Source organism: Melanotaenia boesemani, chromosome 3 (genome assembly GCF_017639745.1).
Source record: "Melanotaenia boesemani isolate fMelBoe1 chromosome 3, fMelBoe1.pri, whole genome shotgun sequence".
Classification (NCBI taxonomy): domain Eukaryota; kingdom Metazoa; phylum Chordata; class Actinopteri; order Atheriniformes; family Melanotaeniidae; genus Melanotaenia; species Melanotaenia boesemani.
In genome coordinates, this window is record NC_055684.1 from 1882336 (window position 1) to 1903690 (window position 21355).

At 48.5% G+C, this 21355-nt stretch overlaps 1 protein-coding gene across 1 annotated transcript; it reads left to right on the plus strand.

Annotated features, from left to right (window-relative positions):
* The first annotated feature begins 704 nt into the window (after positions 1–704).
* On the plus strand, positions 705–21001 carry hdac11 (histone deacetylase 11). Its single transcript, XM_041979829.1, has 6 exons — positions 705–906; positions 1171–1272; positions 1873–1979; positions 7937–8033; positions 17832–18010; positions 20473–21001. The coding sequence occupies exons 1-6, from the start codon at positions 705–707 to the stop codon at positions 20707–20709; spliced, it is 924 nt and encodes a 307-aa protein (XP_041835763.1). The 3' UTR covers positions 20710–21001.
* Positions 21002–21355: the final 354 nt, after the last annotated feature.

Genomic DNA, 21355 nt, shown 5'->3' on the forward strand with positions numbered 1-21355 from the left:
GCCAACTGCACAAGTCTCCTTCAAATGTGGTAAATACCAAGGAGATGCTCTGTTGCCACTGCTGTTCTGCATACACCTGACCCCCCTCAGCCAATCAACAAGACCGGCTATGGCTACCAACTCAGGAATGGGGCCACCAAGTACCTTGGCATACCACAAGCAAAAGGCAACAACGAAGAAGCCACAAGGAAAGCTGCCACAGCCAAATATCTCCAACGAATAAGGCAAGTCCTGAGAAATCAGCTCAATGGCAAGAACAAGATCTGGGTAATTAACAGCTATGTCCTTCCAGTGGTCAGATACCCTGCTGGGATAATAAGCTGCCAAAGGAGGAAGTTCAGACCACAGATGTTAAAACATGGAAGCTGTTCACCATGCATGGATGGTTCCACCCCAAATTCAGTGTCCAGAGGCTGTACACTAAGCACAAAAAGGGAGGTCAAGGACTAGTGAGCTTTAGGGCTACTATTCAAGATGAAACATCCAAGCTCCATAAATATATCAGGAAGCACTGAGTGAATGCTTCAGGCAATGAGACCTTTTAACCTACAGTACATATCGATAACAGTAGTGATCCCGATGCCAGCGAGTTTTTAAACCTTTTAAACAGTTTGGATTTTAAGCAGCATGTAACACAGCATACACACAACAGAGAACACACCCTGGACCTTGTCCTAACCTATGGCCTGTCCATCGGTGGGTCCATGGACCTGGTCCTAACCTATGGCCTGCCCACTGGTGTATCCCTGGACCTTGTCCTAACCTATGGCCTGTCCACTGGTGTGTCCATGGACCTGGTCCTAACCTATGGCCTGTCCATCGGTGGGTCCATGGACCTGGTCCTAACCTATGGCCCGTCCACTGGTGTATCCCTGGACCTGGTCCTAACCTATGGCCTGTCCATTGGTGGGTTCATTGACCTGGTCCTAACCTATGGCCTGTCCACTGGTGTATCCATGGACCTGGTCCTAACCTATGGCCTGTCCACTGGTGTATCCCTGGACCTGGTCCTAACCTATGGCCTGTCAATCGGTGGGTCCATGGACTTGGTCCTAACCTATGGCCTGTCCACTGGTGTATCCCTGGACCTGGTCCCAACCTATGGCCTGTCCATTGGTGGGTCCATGGACCTGGTCCTAACCTATGGCCTGTCCACTGCTGTATCCCTAGACCTGGTCCTAACCTATGGCCCCTCCACTGGTGTGTACTCTGTTGTTGATCTGGCTGTCCCCACTACTGTGGGTTTTAAGTTTTATCCAACAGGAGGCCCCGGTGAGAACTGTTAGGAAACGATATATTACTTCTGAAGTGGCTGCAAAATTGACATTTGAAATTAGAAAGCTCAAAAGAAATTGCAGGAGAGCAGAGAGGCAATGGAGAAAACCAAAAGTAACTAATTTTATGTGAACAACTCAAAATCTATAATAATACAGGACAGAACTCTCCACTTCTCACACCTCATCACAGATAAAAACAACCCTAAATTCTATTTTAAAACCATTGAGCTTTTAATAAATATATAAAACATGGAAAATCCAGATTATTTCATCTTTTTATTATCAGGAGACATTCTTGTCGAATTATCTTCAGCATCTAACAGAGTTTTTGTGAAAGACTGTATATCCATATGCTCTTGAATGGTTCTCTGCTGTGATGATGGATTGAACTAAATTTTTCTTATTCATACTGATGAAATAATTTATTAAAAGCTTCACATCTGAAAAATTGTTGAAGAATCCTGGGTTTCCAGCAACTGATAGAGATTTAGTTCGTTTTTGCTGAGTTTACTGCTCAGAGAATCACTGGACAGATGGCTGAAATCTTCATGTGCAGCTGTTGTAATTCATGACTGGAGAGTTCTCAGAAGTTAAAACTCTGTCTCAAGAGGGAAAACACATCTTTTCTTCTTCTTTCAGTTTCTTTTTGAGAGAGTGGAAGGCATCTCCAGGGCCACCATCATCGATTTGGATGCTCATCAGGTGAGTCAGTACATACTGATGCACTATTCTGTCTTAGAGTTGCCATCGATGAGAATATGCCCCCAACACACCGATCAGTCTTCATCAGTGTGAGAAAAATGAGCCATAATCTTCATATTCAGCTGAATGATTTTCAGTGCATACAGAATTCAGAGAATATACTGAAATAGCAGCAGGATCTGCTTTGTTTAGGACTTTAGAATATATTTTCCTTTGTTTCCGTGAACCAAAACACATAATATTTGTGTTGTTAACATGGCTTAAATGTGAGATTCCTGCAAACCCCATGCTGTACCTACTAGGAGACTTGGGTGACTGCACACATGATCCTCACGGTCTTATGCATGGCAAAGAAAACTTTCCTTGTGAACTGGAAAACCAAAAATAATCTGTGTATTCAGCAGTTTAGGATTCTCTTACTAGACCACATCAGTAATGAGACAATGTCTGCCTCCTTAAAGAACCAGTTAGCTGAAGCTCATTCCCTCTGGTCCCCTGTGATTAGCTCCATCACTTAGTGTAGGTGGAGGATTGTGACCTCGTCAATTTGGGGATTGGATGTTGGCGGGGGCTGCTTGGTGGTTGCGGGTCCTTGGTGGTTTCCTGTGGTGGGGATCTGGGCTGCTTTGTCCGGTCCTGTGGGGCTGTTCGGGGGTCTGCGGTCGCCTCATAGTGGTTTGGAGTGGCCACTGGTGGGGCCTAGGTCGGTGAGCGTCTGCCCTAGGCCCAAGTAGCCAAGCTGTTCTGGGGGGGGGGGGTCTAGGACTGCCTGGGTGTGCTGCCTTGGGATGCTTCTGGCCTGTCATTCCCTGGGGGGCCTCCTGGGGAATTGGGTACCTACTGCAGCCAGTGGCTCACCCTCTGGAGGAGGGAAGTCCACTTCCCTCTGGTCTTGCATCCCCGGACCCCTCTGCTTCCCCTCTCTCCCTCACACACATGTACTCAACTCAACTCTCAACTCAACTTTATTTATAAAGCCCTTTAAAAAACCACTGTTGAAACAAAGTGCTGCACATAAATGGACAAGCAACATAAAAAACACAAGAATCAACAGACAAATAAATAATATAATGAAATAATTGTTCATTATTTTTAAAACAGTTTAAAAACAATAACCAACTTTAAAAGAATAACAGATTACAGGGCTCCAGACTGCGACCAAATGGTCGTATTTTGTGACTAAAATGTGAGACAGTGCGATTGAATTCTTCACCCTCTTCAGACCCTCTCATACGAGGCTTGGTCTTCTCGCAGCAGCCGCAGCTGCATTCAGACGACGTTCACCTCTGTTTCATGACCAGGCTGGAAATGAAACGTAAAAGCTGCTGCTGGAGGATCCTGCTGGTTTACCGTCACAGTAACGTCTGTTAATGAAGAGTGTGGACAGAATATTTAAAAAGTTACGTGTTGTGACATGTTAAAGACTCCTAATTAAAAAACTAAATACACTTAAAAAATTAACTAAAAAATAAAGAAAATATTGACAGAATTATTATTTTTTTATTATGTATTTTGTTTTATTTATTTTATTTATTTATTTGCTGTTCTAAACATTTTTAGGTTGTCTTTTTATCAATGTTTGCCTTTCATCCCTCTTTATGGCAGCATCCATTACAACTATATGTACCAGGCTAATTATGCTAATTAGCGACTTGTAGGACAGCCAATAGCTGCTGTTCTTACTGAGGAGTGGGAACAGTGGCTGGAGGAGCATCAGTCCCTGAAACTGTTTATTACCAGGAACTACATGGACCAGTCGTACCATGTCCTGTGGGGGTGATGGGGACAAAGTTGCCGTTCTGCTTCAACTACAAAGTGAAAATCAAATCAAATCAAATCTGACTTGATTTGACAAGTTCTGTGTCTACTTGTTTTGTATTAGTTCGGCCAGTAAAATGTTTTTTTTATGTCAACTGCTGCACAAAAAATGTGAATTGCAAACATTGTAATTTCTGAATTTATTGTTTGTTTTTACCACTAATACAGTAAAAATTAGAGGAAATGTGAACATTTGCTAAGCAAGGCGATTTCAGTGTGCGGCCCTAAATTTTCTGCTTGCGCTCCTAAAAGTTTAAGCTGTGCTCCTCGTAAAAAAAGGTAGTCTGGAGCCCTGGATTAAAAACAAATAAAATCAATAAATTAAACAAACCACAGCAAACTAAAACAGGAACAGTCTCATACTGGACTGAAAGCCAAAGAATAAAAATGGGTTTTAAGATGAGTTTTAAAAATAGACAATGAAGAAGCTTGTCTAATGTGGAGAGGAAGCTCATTCCACAGTTTTGGATCGGCAACCTGAAAAGCTCGGTCCACTCTGAGCTTCCGTCTGGACCTCGGTACGTCCAGGAGCAGCAGGTCAGCTGACCTGAGGCACCGAGCAGGAGCGTAGGGGTGGAGTAGCTCAGAGAGGAAGGAGGGGCCAGGCCATTCAAAGATTTAAAAACAAATAAAAGAATTTTAAAATTTTAAAACTCTGTAGTGCACTGGCAGCCAGTGAAGTGAGGCCAGGATGGGGTTATGTGCTACCTCTTATGCACTCCAGCTAGGAGGCGTGAAGCTGCATTTTGCACCACTTTGAGACTTGTAAGGGAGGACTGGCTAACCCCAAAATGGGGCTTCTCAGGACTGATCCCAAGGCAGTAAATACAAAGGGAAAAGCAGGGGCCCTAAGATCGACCTCTGGGGAATCCCATAAGGAAGTAGAGCAGAGCTGGATTCAAAATTTCCAAAGCTCACACTCATGGTTCTGTCAGAGAGATAAGACTTAAATCACTTCAGTGCAGTACCACCACTAGGTGGCGTAACCGAGCCACTAAAGTGTTGTGGTCCATGGTGTCAAATGCTGCTGTTAAGTCTGATAAAATAAGAATAAAATGTTCACCGGAGTCATTTGCTAAGAGGATGTTGTTAAAAACTCTTATCAAAGCTGACTCGGTGCTGTGCAGGGTTTTAAAACCAGACTGGAACCCCTCCAGGACATCATGTTCTTTTAAAAACAGCTGGAGTTGAGCATGGACAACTTTTTCTAAGAGTTTAGAAATAAAAGGCAACCTCGAGATGGGTCTGAAATTGGCCAGCACGCTGCCATCAAGGCCAGGTTTTTAAGGTCTGGACCACAGCATGTTTAAAACTCAACGGAACAACTCCAGATGACAAACTACTGTTGATAACGGCCAGAACGCCCTATACTAGGACAACAAGACAACTTTTTTTCAAGAAACCAGGAGGGACAACATCATGGGGAGAACCTGATGGCTTCATATGGCCAATCAGATCTTTCAGAACTGAAAAAGATACCAACTCAAACTCCTCAAGAGACGCAGAACCAGGTCGTCCTCTTCATCAGGACCGCCTTCTAGTACCAGTTCGTCCTCTTCATCAGGACCACCTTCTAGTACCACGTCGTCCTCTTTATCAGGACCACCTTCTAGACCCGGGTCGTCCTCTTCATCAGGACCGCCTTCTAGAACCGGGTCGTCCTCTTCATCAGGACCGCCTTCTAGAACCGGGTCATCCTCTTCATCAGGACTGCCTTCTAGATCCGGGTCGTCCTCTTCATCAGGACCTCCTTCTAGTACCAGATCGTCCTCTTCATCAGGACTGCAATCTAGTACCGGGTCGTCCTCTTCATCAGGACCACCTTCTAGTACTGGGTCGTCCTCTTCATCAGGTCCGCCTTGTAGAACCGTGTTGTCGATCTTCATCAGGTCCGCCTTCAAGAACCGGGTCGTCCTCTTCATCTGGTCTGCCTTCTAGAGCCTAGTTGTCCTCTTCATCAGGATCGCCTTCTAGAACCGGGTCGTCCTCTTTATCAGGTCTGGCTTCTAGAACCGGGTCGTCTTCTTCATCTGGTTCGCCTTCTAGAGCCGAGTTGTCCTCTTCATCAGGACCACCTTCTAGAACCGGGTCGTCTTCTTCATCAGGTCCGGCTTCTAGAACCAGGTCGTCCTCTTCATCTGGTCTGCCTTCTAGAGCCTAGTTGTCCTCTTCATCAGGATCGCCTTCTAGAACCGGGTCGTCCTCTTTATCAGGTCCGGCTTCTAGATCCGGGTCGTCTTCTTCATCTGGTTCGCCTTCTAGAGCCTAGTTGTCCTCTTCATCAGGATCGCCTTCTAGAACCGGGTCGTCCTCTTTATCAGGACCGCCTTCTAGAACCGGGTCGTCTCCTTCATCAGGTCCGGCTTCTAGAACCGGGTCGTCCTCTTCATCAGGACTGCCTTCTAGTACCAGGTCGTCCTCTTCATCAGGACCACCTTCTAGTACCACGTCGTCCTCTTCATCAGGACCACCTTCTAGACCCGGGTCGTCCTCTTCATCAGTTCCGGCTTCTAGAACCGGGTCGTCCTCTTCATCAGGTCCGCCTTCTAGAACCGGGTTGTCGATCTTCATCAGGTCCGCCTTCAAGAACCGGGTCGTCCTCTTCATCAGGACTGCAATCTAGTACCGGGTCGTCCTCTTCATCGGGTCCACCTTCTAGTCCCGGGTCGTCCTCTTCATCAGGTCCACCTTCTAGTACCGGGTCGGACCTTTTTAATCCTGGTGTGATAGATGAAGCAGGTGGTGTAAACCTTCCTCAGAGGTTTTCTCCATATTGACATGACAGCATCACACAGTTGCTGCAGGTTTGTCGGCTGCATCCATGATGAGAATCTCCCGTTCCACCACATCCCAAAGCTGCTCTACTGGACTGAGATCTGGTGGCTGTGGAGGCCGTTGGAGTCCAGTGAACTCATCGTCATGTTCTAGAAAGCAGGTGGAGATGATCTGAGCTTTGTGACATGGTGCATTATCCTGCTGGAAGTAGCATCAGAAGATGCTCCACTGTGGTCATAAAGGGATGGACATGGTCAGCAACAATACTCAGGTAGGCTGTGCTGGTTAAACCAGGCCACGTTGGTACTAAGGGGCCCAAAGTGGGCCAAGAAAATCTCCCCCCACCATTACACCAGCAGCAGCCTGAAGCGTTGATCCAAGGCAGGATGGATCCATGTGTTCATGATGTTTCCAGCAGATTCTGAGCCGAGCATCTGAATGTGGAGCTGAAATGGAGACTCATCAGACCAGCAACGTTTCTCCATCTTCTATTGTCTAGTGTTGGTGAGTGTGTGTGAATTGTAGCCTCAGTTTCCTGTTCTTAGCTGGCAGGAGGCACCCGGTGTGTCTTCTGCTGCATCCTGGTCCAGACAACTGCTGCTCTGGATATTTTTTCTTCTTCAGACCACCTCTGGAAACCCTGGAGATGGTTGTGGGTGAGAATCCCAGTAAACACTCAGACCAGCAACCATGCCACGTTCAAAGTCTCTTAAATCCTCTTTCTTCCTCATTCTGATGCTCAGTTTGAACTCCAGCAAGTCGTCTTCACCACGTCTCCATGGCTACATGCTGCCGTGTGATTGGCTGGTTGAATATTAGTGTTAGCAGGAAGTTAAACAGGTGAAGCTGATTAATAAATACACCAAAACCTCCAAGTTGAAGCTGCTCTGTTCGAATGAATGGGATAAAATTCTTCCACGCCAGTGAGCAGAGGTAACACTGGTTGGGATAGAAAGTATGGTGGAGATAATAATCAGCTACTAATGTGAGGGTGTTGTTGCTGTTTAAGCTTACATGTACACAACATAACAAAATACATATTACATGGCTTGAATTGTCCAAAGAGTGTAATGTGGCATAAGCTGAGTCCTTGTTGAGTGTTATCCTCCTCCTGACAGCAACCAGACACCTTGAGCAGCAAACTGAAGGAAGAAGATAGAAGCGGTGGAGTCATTTTGACTTCCCTCGTGTTTTCGACACTGTGGTGAACCTGGTGTTATCTGCTGAATAAACGTCTCTGATTGGAGCTGTAGACTAATGTAATGAAAATGTCAGAAATCTAATCGGGGTGAAAAATCAGCTTTGGTTAAAGAAGCAGAGACTGACGACGTGTCTCTGATGAACGCTGTGCTTCTGTTTTCCAGGGAAATGGACACGAGCGCGACTTCCTGGATGACAGGCGGGTCTTCATCATGGACATGTACAATCGCTACATCTATCCTGGAGATGCACATGCCAAAAGTCAGTTAAAAACACTAGTTTTCTGCTAAAACATGTTTGATTTCTCTCTTTTTTTATTTTAATTCCTGAAATGCAAGTTATTAGTTTGTGTACTTGAAACACAAACCACTCAGGAAGATGATGCATCATCATTCAGCCCGTGTACAGTCCTGTTCACACATAAACAGTCCTCCCCATCATTCAAAAATCTTCCTCTTCCTGCAGCTCATTTCAGTCATGACATTTTATAATTACCTTTCTCCTACAGAATGTGAAATAAATGTATACTCTGGTGTGTTTGAGATAAAGGGCAGAGCCGTTTTTCTGTTCCTCCCCCAGCTTTTAAACTCTTCATGAAAGTGTTCTTTAAAAACCAAGAGGAACGTTGTTTTACATGCTTCACATGAGCTTTGCTGCTTCGCTCTGCTTAAACTCTGAGCCATGGAGGAACTCATTAACCTCTTTCATTGTTGTTAATGTAGACTGTAATTAAAGTGTATTAACAAGTAGACATTCTGAAAAAGAGATGTCTAAACTGTAGATGCACCGGCTACTGGTAAATAGTTAAATTAGCTAAATTAGTGCTGTTTTAGTTGAGCAGCTGTTAAGAGGATTTCTACTGTATTGCAGCCACAGAGATGTAAAGATCTTACAGTATGAAAGTTTTTTTTACAGGAGAGATAAATCTGTTCCATTTGGAGTCGTCCTTATTGATTTTATTCTCTGCACAATGGTAGAATCTGATGTAGGGGGTAAATGTTGTGGCCAAAGGATGCTATGTTCAAAGTGTGCTGTAGTGGAAATAAGGCTATGTGATACATGGAGTAAACTCTATGTATCCCGATACGTTTTACGTTGGATATATAAACCGGCTGTATCGCGAACGTCCAGTATAAGCTATCACAGCAGCGTTTTAACCATCTACATGGGACTTCCTTCGTAGCCTCTGTGTGCTGGTCAGAGTGAAGCTCGTGGCACGACTCAGAGAGCTCACCCCTCCGTCCAGAAAACTCTCCTGCACATGCGTGTTGTTGTTTCAGGAGTAACAGGAAATATCATGGAGACAAGCAGTGTGCAGCCAGCTAGCCAGCTGGCTAGTTTATGAGCGTTAAGGGATAGAAGCTAAATGCGAGACGTCCTTTTTAAGCAGTAATTGGCCTCAGAAATGACGACAATGACGAGACTGATTGTTCAGCTTGTTCAGTTTCCCGATGGACATGAAGATCTTCGTACACTGGAGCAGGAAACTCCTCCAGCTGCTCTTTTAAGCCGACGTTACTATTAAAGTAGATATTTTTGTCTGATTTACAGGTGGCTGACGCCACAGTTTCTAACATGCGCTCTCTGCCTGCTGGTGGGAGTGTAGCTCACCTGTGTGTGCATGTGGCACACACACGGCAGGAGAAATAAAACTAGACCATATTGTTTGTTTCCATATCGAGTTTATGTCAGTTATAGGAGGAGGGTCTCGAGTTCCGCTTCTACACCGCTTCCACACCACATCCTGACCGCTTCCACACCACATCCTCAGCACATCCTCACCACATCCACACCACATCCTGACCCCTTCCACACCGCATCCTCACCACATCCACACCACATCCTGACCGCTTCCACACCGGATCCTCACCACATCCACACCACATCCTGACCGCTTCCACACCACATCCTCACCACATCGTGACCGCTTCGACACCACATCCTGACCCCTTCCACACCGCATCCTCACCACATCCACACCACATCCTGACCGCTTCCACACCACATCCTCACCACATCCACACCGCATCCTCACCGCTTCCACACCACATCCTGACCTCTTCCACACCACATCCACACCGCATCCTCACCGCTTCCACACCACATCCTGACCGCTTCCACACCACATCCTCACCACATCCACACCGCATCCTCACCGCTTCCACACCACATCCTGACCTCTTCCACACCACATCCACACCACATCCTGACCGCTTCCACACCACATCCACACCGCATCCTCACCACTTCCACACCACATCCACACCACATCCTGACCGCTTCCACACCACATCCTGACCGCTTCCACACCACATCCTCACCACATCCACACCACATCCTCACCACATCCACACCGCATCCTCACCGCTTCCACACCACATCCTGACCTCTTCCACACCACATCCACACCGCATCCTCACCGCTTCCACACCACATCCTGACCGCTTCCACACCACATCCTCACCACATCCACACCGCATCCTCACCGCTTCCACACCACATCCTGACCTCTTCCACACCACATCCACACCACATCCTGACCGCTTCCACACCACATCCACACCGCATCCTCACCACTTCCACACCACATCCACACCACATCCTGACTGCTTCCACACCACATCCTGACCGCTTCCACACCACATCCTCACCACATCCACACCGCATCCTCACCGCTTCCACACCACATCCTGACCTCTTCCACACCACATCCACACCACATCATGACCGCTTCCACACCACATCCTCACCACATCCACACCGCATCCTCACCGCTTCCACACCACATCCTGACCGCTTCCACACCACATCCTCACCGCTTCCACACCACATCCTGACCGCTTCCACACCACATCCTGACCGCTACCACACCGCATCCTCACCGCATCCACACCGCATCCTCACCGCTTCCACACCACATCCTCACCACATCCACACCGCATCCTCACCGCTTCCACACCACATCCTCACCGCTTCCACACCGCATCCTCACCACATCCACACCGCATCCTCACCGCTTCCACACCACATCCTGACCGCTTCCACACCACATCCTGACCGCTTCCACACCACATCCTCACCACATCCACACCGCATCCTCACCGCTTCCACACCACATCCTGACCCCTTCCACACCACATCCACACCACATCCTGACCGCTTCCACACCACATCCTCACCACATCCTCACCACATCCACACCACATCCTGACCCCTTCCACACCGCATCCTCACCACATCCATACCACATCCTGACCGCTTCCACACCGCATCCTCACCACATCCACACCACATCCTGACCGCTTCCACACCGCATCCTCACCACATCCACACCACATCCTGACCGCTTCCACACCACATCCTCACCACATCGTGACCGCTTCCACACCACATCCTGACCCCTTCCACACCGCATCCTCACCACATCCACACCACATCCACACCACATCCTGACCCCTTCCACACCACATCCTCACCACATCCTCACCACATCCTCACCACATCCACACCGCATCCTCACCGCTTCCACACCACATCCTGACCGCTTCCACACCACATCCTCACCACATCCACACCGCATCCTCACCGCTTCCACACCACATCCACACCACATCCTCACCGCTTCCACACCACATCCTGACCGCTTCCACACCACATCCTCACCACATCCACACCACATCCTCACCTCTTCCACACCGCATCCTCACTGCTTCCACACCACATCCTGACTGCTTCCACACCGCATCCTCACCACATCCACACCGCATCCTCACCGCTTCCACACCACATCCTCACCACATCCACACCACATCCTGACCGCTTCCACACCACATCCACACCACATCCTGACCGCTTCCACACCACATCCTCACCACATCCAAACCGCATCCTCACCGCTTCCACACCACATCCTGACCCCTTCCACACCACATCCTCACCACATCCACACCACATCCTGACCGCTTCCACACCACATCCACACCACATCCTGACCGCTTCCACACCACATCCTCACCACATCCAAACCGCATCCTCACCGCTTCCACACCACATCCTGACCCCTTCCACACCACATCCTCACCACATCCACACCGCATCCTCACCGCTTCCACACCACATCCTGACCGCTTCCACACCGCATCCTCACCACATCCACACCACATCCTGACCGCTTCCACACCGCATCCTCACCACATCCACACCACATCCTGACCGCTTCCACACCGCATCCTCACCACATCCACACCACATCCTGACCGCTTCCACACCGCATCCTCACCACATCCTCACCACATCTTGACCAGCTTCCACACCACATCCACCCCACATCCTGACCGCTTCCACACCACATCCACACCACATCCTCACCACATCCTGACCGCTTCCACACCACATCCTGACCGCTTCCACACCACATCCACACCACATCCTGACCGCTACCACACCACATCCAAACCGCATCCTCACCGCTTCCACACCACATCCTGACCCCTTCCACACCACATCCTCACCACATCCACACCGCATCCTCACCGCTTCCACACCACATCCTGACCGCTTCCACACCACATCCACATCGCATCCTCACCGCTTCCACACCACATCCTGACCTCTTCCACACCACATCCACCCCACATCCTGACCCCTTCAACACCACATCCTCACCACATCCACACCGCATCCTCACCGCTTCCACACCACATCCTGACCGCTTCCACACCACATCCTCACCGCTTCCACACCAGCATCCTGACCGCTTCCACACCACATCCTGACCGCTACCACACCGCATCCTCACCGCATCCACACCGCATCCACACCGCATCCTCACCCTTCCACACCACATCCTCACCACATCCACACCGCATCCTCACCGCTTCCACACCACATCCTCACCGCTTCCACACCGCATCCTCACCACATCCACACCGCATCCTCACCGCTTCCACACCACATCCTGACCGCTTCCACACCACATCCTGACCGCTTCCACACCACATCCTCACCACATCCACACCGCATCCTCACCGCTTCCACACCACATCCTGACCGCTTCCACACCACATCCACACCACATCCTGACCGCTTCCACACCACATCCTCACCACATCCTCACCACATCCACACCACATCCTGACCCCTTCCACACCGCATCCTCACCACATCCATACCACATCCTGACCGCTTCCACACCGCATCCTCACCACATCCACACCACATCCTGACCGCTTCCACACCGCATCCTCACCACATCCACACCACATCCTGACCGCTTCCACACCACATCCTCACCACATCGTGACCGCTTCCACACCACATCCTGACCCCTTCCACACCGCATCCTCACCACATCCACACCACATCCACACCACATCCTGACCCCTTCCACACCACATCCTCACCACATCCTCACCACATCCACACCGCATCCTCACCGCTTCCACACCACATCCTGACCGCTTCCACACCACATCCTCACCACATCCACACCGCATCCTCACCGCTTCCACACCACATCCACACCACATCCTCACCGCTTCCACACCACATCCTGACCGCTTCCACACCACATCCTCACCACATCCACACCACATCCTCACCTCTTCCACACCGCATCCTCACTGCTTCCACACCACATCCTGACCGCTTCCACACCGCATCCTCACTACATCCTCACCACATCCACACCACATCCTCACCACATCCACACCGCATCCTCACCGCTTCCACACCGCATTTCTGACCCCTTCCACACTGCATCCTCTCCGCATCCTGACCACTTCCTCACTGCGTCCTCACCGCATCATCGCCACATCCACACCACATCCTCACCACATTCACACCGCATCCTCACCACATCCACACCACATCCCTCTCCGCATCCTGACCACTTCCTCACTGCGTCCTCACCGCATCATCGCCACATCCACACCACATCCTCACCACATTCAACACCGCATCCTCACCACATCCACACCACATCCTGACCGCTTCCACATCCTGACTGCTTCCACACCACATCCTGACCGCTTCCACACCGCATCCTCACCACATCCTGACCCCTTCCACACCACATCCTCACCACATCCACACCACATCCACACCACATCCTGACCCCTTCCACACCACATCCTCACCACATCCTCACCACATCCTCACCACATCCACACCGCATCCTCACCGCTTCCACACCACATCCTGACCGCTTCCACACCACATCCTCACCACATCCACACCGCATCCTCACCGCTTCCACACCACATCCACACCACATCCTCACCTGCTTCCACACCACATCCTGACCGCTTCCACACCACATCCTCACCACATCCACACCACATCCTCACCTCTTCCACACCGCATCCTCACTGCTTCCACACCACATCCTGACCGCTTCCACACCGCATCCTCACCACATCCTCACCACATCCACACCACATCCTCACCACATCCACACCGCATCCTCACCGCTTCCACACCGCATTTCTGACCCCTTCCACACTGCATCCTCTCCGCATCCTGACCACTTCCTCACTGCGTCCTCACCGCATCCTCACCACATCCACACCACATCCTGACCGCTTCCACATCCTGACTGCTTCCACACCACATCCTGACCGCTTCCACACCGCATCCTCACCACATCCTGACCGCTTCCACATCACATCCTCACCACATCCTCACCACATCCTGACCCTTTCCACACCACATGCTCACCACATCCACACCACATCCTGACCGCTTCCACCCCGCATCCTCACCACATCCACACCACATCCTGACCGCTTCCACACCGCATCCTCACCAAATCCACACCACATCCTGACCGCTTCCACACCACATCCTCACCACATCCACACCACATCCTGACCGCTTCCACACTGCATTTCTGACCGCTTCCACACTGCATCCTCACCGCATCCTGACCACTTCCTCACTGCGTCCTCACCGCATCCTCACCACATCCACACCGCATCCTCATCGCTTCCACACTGCATTTCTGACCGCTTCCACACTGCATCCTCACCGCATCCTGACCACTTCCTCACTGCGTCCTCACCGCATCCTCACCACATCCACACCGCATCCTCACCACATTCACACCACATCCTCACCTCTTCCACACCGCATCCTCACCGCTTCCACACCACATCCTGACTGCTTCCACACCGCATCCTCACCACATCTTCACCACATCCTCACCACATCCTCACCACATCCTCACCACATCCACACCGCATCCTGACCGCTTCCACACCGCATTTCTGACCGCTTCCACACTGCATCCTCACCGCATCCTGACCACTTCCTCACTGCGTCCTCACCGCATCCTCACCACATCCACACCGCATCCTCACCACATTCACACCGCATCCTCACCACATCCACACCACATCCTGACCACTTCCACATCCTGACTGCTTCCACACCACATCCTGACCGCTTCCACACCGCATCCTCACCACATCCTGACCGCTTCCACACCACATCCTCACCACATCCACACCACATCCTGACCCCTTCCACACCACATCCTCACCACATCCACACCACATCCTCACCACATCCACACCACATCCTGACCCCTTCCACACCACATCCTCACCACATCCACACCACATCCTGACCGCTTCCACCCCGCATCCTCACCACATCCACACCACATCCTGACCGCTTCCACACCGCATCCTCACCACATCCACACCGCATCCTCACCACATTCAAACCGCATCCTCACCACATCCACACCACATCCTGACCGCTTCCACACCGCATCCTCACCACATCCACACCACATCCTGTCCGCTTCCACACCACATCCACACCACATCCTGACCGCTTCCACACCACATCCTCACCACATCCTCACCACATCCACACCACATCCTGACCCCTTCCACACCACATCCTCACCACATCCACACCACATCCTGACCCCTTCCACACCACATCCTCACCACATCCTCACCACATCCACACCACTTCCTGACCCCTTCCACACCACATACTCACCACATCCTCACCACATCCACACCACATCCTGACCGCTTCCACACCGCATCCTCGCCACATCCTCACCACATCTACACCGCATCCCCACCGCATTTCTGACCGCTTCCACACCGCATCCACACCTCATTTCTGACCGCTTTCCCAGCACTTCGTGGCCACTTGTTAAGTTTCATCCAAAAACACAAAAGATATCCAAAACAAACAAAAGCCTCAAACCAGCCCAGCAATGGGCCGTTGGATCAGGGTGTCTCCCTTAACTTTAAACCATAAACTAACCTAAAGCAAACCTAAACCAAAAACAGAGCGACTAGTAAATGCCACCGCACCTGATGTAACACAAAACCAAGGAAACTCAAAACTCCTTGCCTGGCTGGTTCTACATGGCCTGGCTGGTAATGGTGGAGAGGGACGCACAATCCCTCATATATACCATGTGGACAAGTTAACCAATCAGATCTAAAATGAGAGGAAATAATGACACCTGGCCATTCCCCTTCCCTTTCTCTGAGTAAGTGCTGGTGGCACAGCCAAACTCATATTTTGCCAAGTTCACTGTCAAACTGGTATACATGAGTCATGGCACGCATAGCCAGTTTCATCCAGACACACTTCCCTGGCACCCCAACAAAACTATGTTAACAAGCCACTGGAAAGTTGCCTTTGGGTTACAACCTTGAAGGGCATCACAGTGTACTGCAGAAAGGCATGTGGTGTTACAGTGCAGAAATCTGCTTCGCCTGAGGAGTCAGCCCTCAACAGTTTAGACACAGAAGCAGCACAGCCAACCCGATCAACACATTCCTCCATCCCAGGGAAGGGGTACCAGTTGGGTTGGGTGATGTTGGTTATCTTCCTGAAATCAGTACAGAAGCAGTCGGACCCATCCGATTTACTGGCCAAAAGGCAGGGCGAACTCCAGGAGTGGTTGCAAATGCAGCAACACGTAATCCACCTGCATTTGCAATCACTGATGCTTACCAGGATTTACCCTTTAGGGGTGCTGCTTTGTGAAGGCAGAATCCCCCACATCAATGTCGTGTTGGATAACATGAGTCTGGGAGGACACAGAGAACAGAGCAGTGTGAAGTAATAAGAGTAACCACATCATCCCATGAAGTCCCAGTCAAGTGTGTAAAACAGGAATAAAGGTGAGTCAACTCAGAACCCATCAAGCAGGCCTGCAGGGCAGTATCATATGGCATTTTAAAATCACTTTCAGCTTCCATGAGGGCACCGCCTCTTCTTTGTTGGACAGCGCGAGGTGAGGGGAAACCCTCAGCAACGGAAGAAGACACAAACAGACGTCAGAGACAGAGCAGTCTCAACTCCCCCCGTGGCGTCAAAAATAGGCAAATCTCTCTCCCGGTCCAAATACTTCAGCATGGCTTCTCAGGCTAAGGAAGGTGGCGCACGATCTGGCGTGTTTAAAATTTGAATCAATCCTTTAAATGAACGACTGAACCACAGCAAACACATCAAATAAATTTATGCCGAAGTCTTAAAGAAAAATACTTTATCCCAGAAGGAAACCTGATGTAGTTTTTATTTTTACTTCTGATTCAACAGGAGTTCTCATTTGGTTCTCAGAGCTGCTCATTCACCAACAACACACCACTACTTTATACAACTGCTAAAACCCCAAATACCCAAAATATCACGGGACTATTTCCTCGTCAGCATTTATCTCGTACTCTATTAGCTGGAGGACGTTTGACAGACAGCCCATTCAGCAACCCAAGAGAGACGAAGAATATCCAAGAGCAGAAGTTGTGAGAGCAGAGAACGAGTCTGACTGAGGGAAAGAGACCAAGCTGGAGCAGGAGATTTGAACCTGCAACTCTAAACTGGAGAAGAAGAGCAGAGTTTTGTAAGGAAGACGAGAAGAAGAAGAGACTTTCAGAGTGTGAGAGCAGAGTTTAGAGAGAGAGCAACATGATATTTGACCATGAAAACAAGAAATCTTTCTCTCAAATCAAACTACTGAATAAAGAGGGAAACATCCCCGTAAAGATGCAGTATTCTTGTAAACACTGACTCCATCCTCAGGGGCCATAAAGAGGAAGGTAGAGCTGGACTGGGGCACTGAAGACTCGGAGTATCTCCAGAAGGTGGAGTTGCATTCTGAGGGCGCCCTGAACGAGGTCCGTCCTGATATCATCGTATATAATGCAGGGACAGACATCTTGGATGGAGACCCTCTGGGAGGACTGTCCATATCACCACAGGTATTAAACCATCTCTAGAAGCTGCTTTTCCACCAGATTTATCCTGATATAATGTTTGGTTTGGTTGACAATTTCACAGTTGTTCACCCTCATTTATCATAGTTTGGTGTTGTGAATATTTAGGCCCAATCCCATTTCTCTCTGTTAGCCCTACCCCTTGCTTTTCCCTACCACCTTGAAGTGGTAACGGGGTAGGGGGGAAAACATTCCCCTAGGAAATGAGATACCCCTACTTTACCATTATATGTTGACAGAAGTCGTTGCTAGTTCCTACATCAGACGAAGCAACAGGTATCTATGACAACCAAATGGCAACAAGCAAAGATGGCGTGTACAGCTGATCAGTTCTTCAATTATTCCTTCAGTTGCCTGGACATATTTCTGCATTTGTCTTCAACAAGACGTATAAACGGAAGGAGGTGTTATGTTATAATGTTATAATCTGACAAACGTTAGCGACATTAGCAGACTAGCTAATGTTAGTTTGCCAACTATCTAATGTTAATGTTAGTAAATGTTACTGAGCAGTGGATAGCAGTAAGTTAGCAATTCTGACAAGAGCCCTGGTTATGGGGTCCTGACCCTTAGTCCTACCTCTTCATTTAAAAGATATTCGAGATAGCCCATCCCCTAATGTGAACATGCTAAACAGAGAAATGGGATTCAGCCTTATCCTCTCTGCTAGAGCCCAGCCAATTAATCAGCAGGCCGATTAAATTGGCGGATATTAGCCCTTTTCAAACTGGCCAGTATCGGCCGTTGTTTTGCCAACTATATGCCGATTTAGCCCCGACAGGTAAGTTTATAATAATGTTGTAAAATCAATGACTCAGCATGTCTCCAGTTTCAGTTTAACTCTGTTTGCCGTGTGTAATGACGAGTGATGCGCGCTTTGTTGTGTCGGTCAGCTAAAGTTGTGCTAAATTAGCTTTAGGCGCGCCCTGTTGTAATGTTTTAGCTAACTGCTATAAGAACTAAATTTGAAGTGTGAAGCACCGGAACAGGATGTGCATGTAAAACGTTAGAGCATTGCAACGTTGACTTGTAGCCGTAACAGCACGTTCACACATATTGTGTGGTTAAGTTATTCCTAAGAAAAGGCCAATCATAACACCCATTTATGTTAGCAATAATATCGCTGTTATCCCAACCTAGCATAGCATTAGCTTAGTAGCCAGTAACTGCAGAAATAATGTAAGTGTACAAAATATCTGAGAGTACAGAATGAGCGTTCTTCACTCCGTCAGCTGCAGGTTGAGGCGTATGTTGGTTATATAAGGCATACACCTTATATATATATATATTTATCTGCCTGTACTTTAACCTACTTCTAATTTACATCAGCAAGAAGTACAAAACAAAATGTATTTAGTTAATTCATCATTTATTTATACAATTCATTTATAGATTGACTTTTAAAGTTATATATTTTAATTTTCCAATTATTTAAATCTTTGCTGCAAGGTTTTGGAAATTCTTCTGTTGTATAGTTAAGCATACTAAAGGACAAAATATTGTGAAACAGTAAAATATTTTGCCTGTAATTCATATGTTTGTTGGTGTAAACGTTAATGAACCAAATGTTTCATTGTTGTGATGTGTTTTTTTTTTAAAAAAAGAGGACATGTCCGGGTAAAAGATCCATAAATGGATCAAAGGAATATTCCTGACAGCTATAGCTGCCAAGGATGGGATGAAATTCCAGAGAAGGAACGCCCCCTCATCCCAGTTCTGTCTGGGTTTGCTGTCTCAGGATGTCGCTCCAGGTGTGGGAAAGCTCTCCCTGGATGACTGGCATTTTCCCAGTCCATGAAGTGGTTTCTCACTTGCAATGCTGTTTCCTTAGTCTTGTGTTTTGTTTGGTTTTTTGCATGTTAGAAATGTCTGTCCTGTCCGGTTTATTTATTACAGGGGTGACATGCAATTTCATTTATGACATTGCATTTAATTTTTTGGTTAGTTTAGTCTTTAGGGTGGCCGAGTAGTTGCCTGAGTTGAACGTTCGGCTTGTTTTCTGTTTTCTTTTCTTCATCGCTGCCTGGGTGTGTTCTTCTTGTGTGACCTGTTATCAGCTATGTGTGACAGAGTATGTTTGAAACAAAAGAATAGGAAGATATGGCATTAAAACGACCTCACTGGGTCATTTGTGGTCCACTTATGCATCTAAGGCAGTGGTGTCCAGCTCCGGTCCTCAAAGGTCGCAATCCTGCAGATGTCTCCCTGATCCAACACACCTGATTCAGATTACAAGGCTTGTAAAGTTCTGCCCAATCACGTTGGCCCATGAATCTGAATCGTCCACATCTTGCAGGACTGCGGCCCTCGAGGACCGATGTTAGACACCCCTGGTCTAAGGGTTAATGTTGTTCCAGATACAGATCAATATCAATGTGGTGGACAGTTCTGCCCGCCGTACGAAGCCAGCAGATAAACTGTCGGCTTTTCTCTCCTCCTCCTGCCAGGGCATCATTAAAAGAGACGAGATTGTGTTCAAGGCTGCGAAGCTGCGGGGTATCCCCATTCTCATGGTGACGTCGGGGGGATACCAGAAGAAAACGGCGCGGATCATCGCCGACTCCATCCTGAACTTACAGCGGCAGGGTCTGATCGGGGTGGAGGCGGTGGAGGGGTCGTCACCGCTGGTGGCCCACATGATGGCCGGCTCTGGATCGCCTGGATCGATGCTGACCGCCGTCTGAGGAGCGGAAGCATCACAGGGTGGCGTTCAAAGGCACTGAAGCTACTTTACGGTTCACAGACATGTGTTGCTCCACGTCCACGATGCGGTGATGCAGCCTTGATCTGCACAGAAACACTCACCAGGAAATGTCTGAGAAATGTAATGAAACAATAATTTTCAAGTTATAACCACCATAAAGACTTGTTTAAAGTTTAATCAGAAGCAAGTTTTATGTCCTTTGAGAGCTGATCCTTCATGTCATGTAATAAAATAGATTGCATCACGTGATTCATTAAAGTCTGATGAAGGATGGAAATGATCCTGCATCTCAGTTTGTGATGGAGGAGAAAACCAAGCTCATTGTGCGTTTAAAGTGTAAGAAGAGAACAATGTGATGGTGGCTTAACCCGCTGACGTTCCTCATTAACATTTTTTTCATCATTTATTGATGACAGTGTTAATATGAATGAAGTACAGTTAATATTGATGAGGGGATGATTTGAGATTTGGGTCTATGTTTGCACTGATTATAAACGTGTAACTCAGCACTTTAACTGTTTAATAATGAGAATAAAACCATCTGAAGTAAAATAAACATATTTGCTGCATTGTGTTCCCAACATGATCAGATTAAATAGAAAAATCATGTTTTTAGTGAGAACATC

Excerpts from the sequence above, each read along its gene's own strand:
- hdac11 (XM_041979829.1), top strand. The coding sequence starts at position 705 with ATGGACCTGGTCCTAACCTATGGCCTGCCCACTGGTGTATCCCTGGAC. Across the intron at positions 907-1,170 it reads AACCTATGGCCTGTCCATTG|ACCTGGTCCTAACCTATGGC; the intron begins GTGGGTTCATTG and ends CTGTATCCCTAG. Across the intron at positions 8,034-17,831 it reads TGGAGATGCACATGCCAAAA|GGGCCATAAAGAGGAAGGTA; the intron begins GTCAGTTAAAAA and ends CTCCATCCTCAG.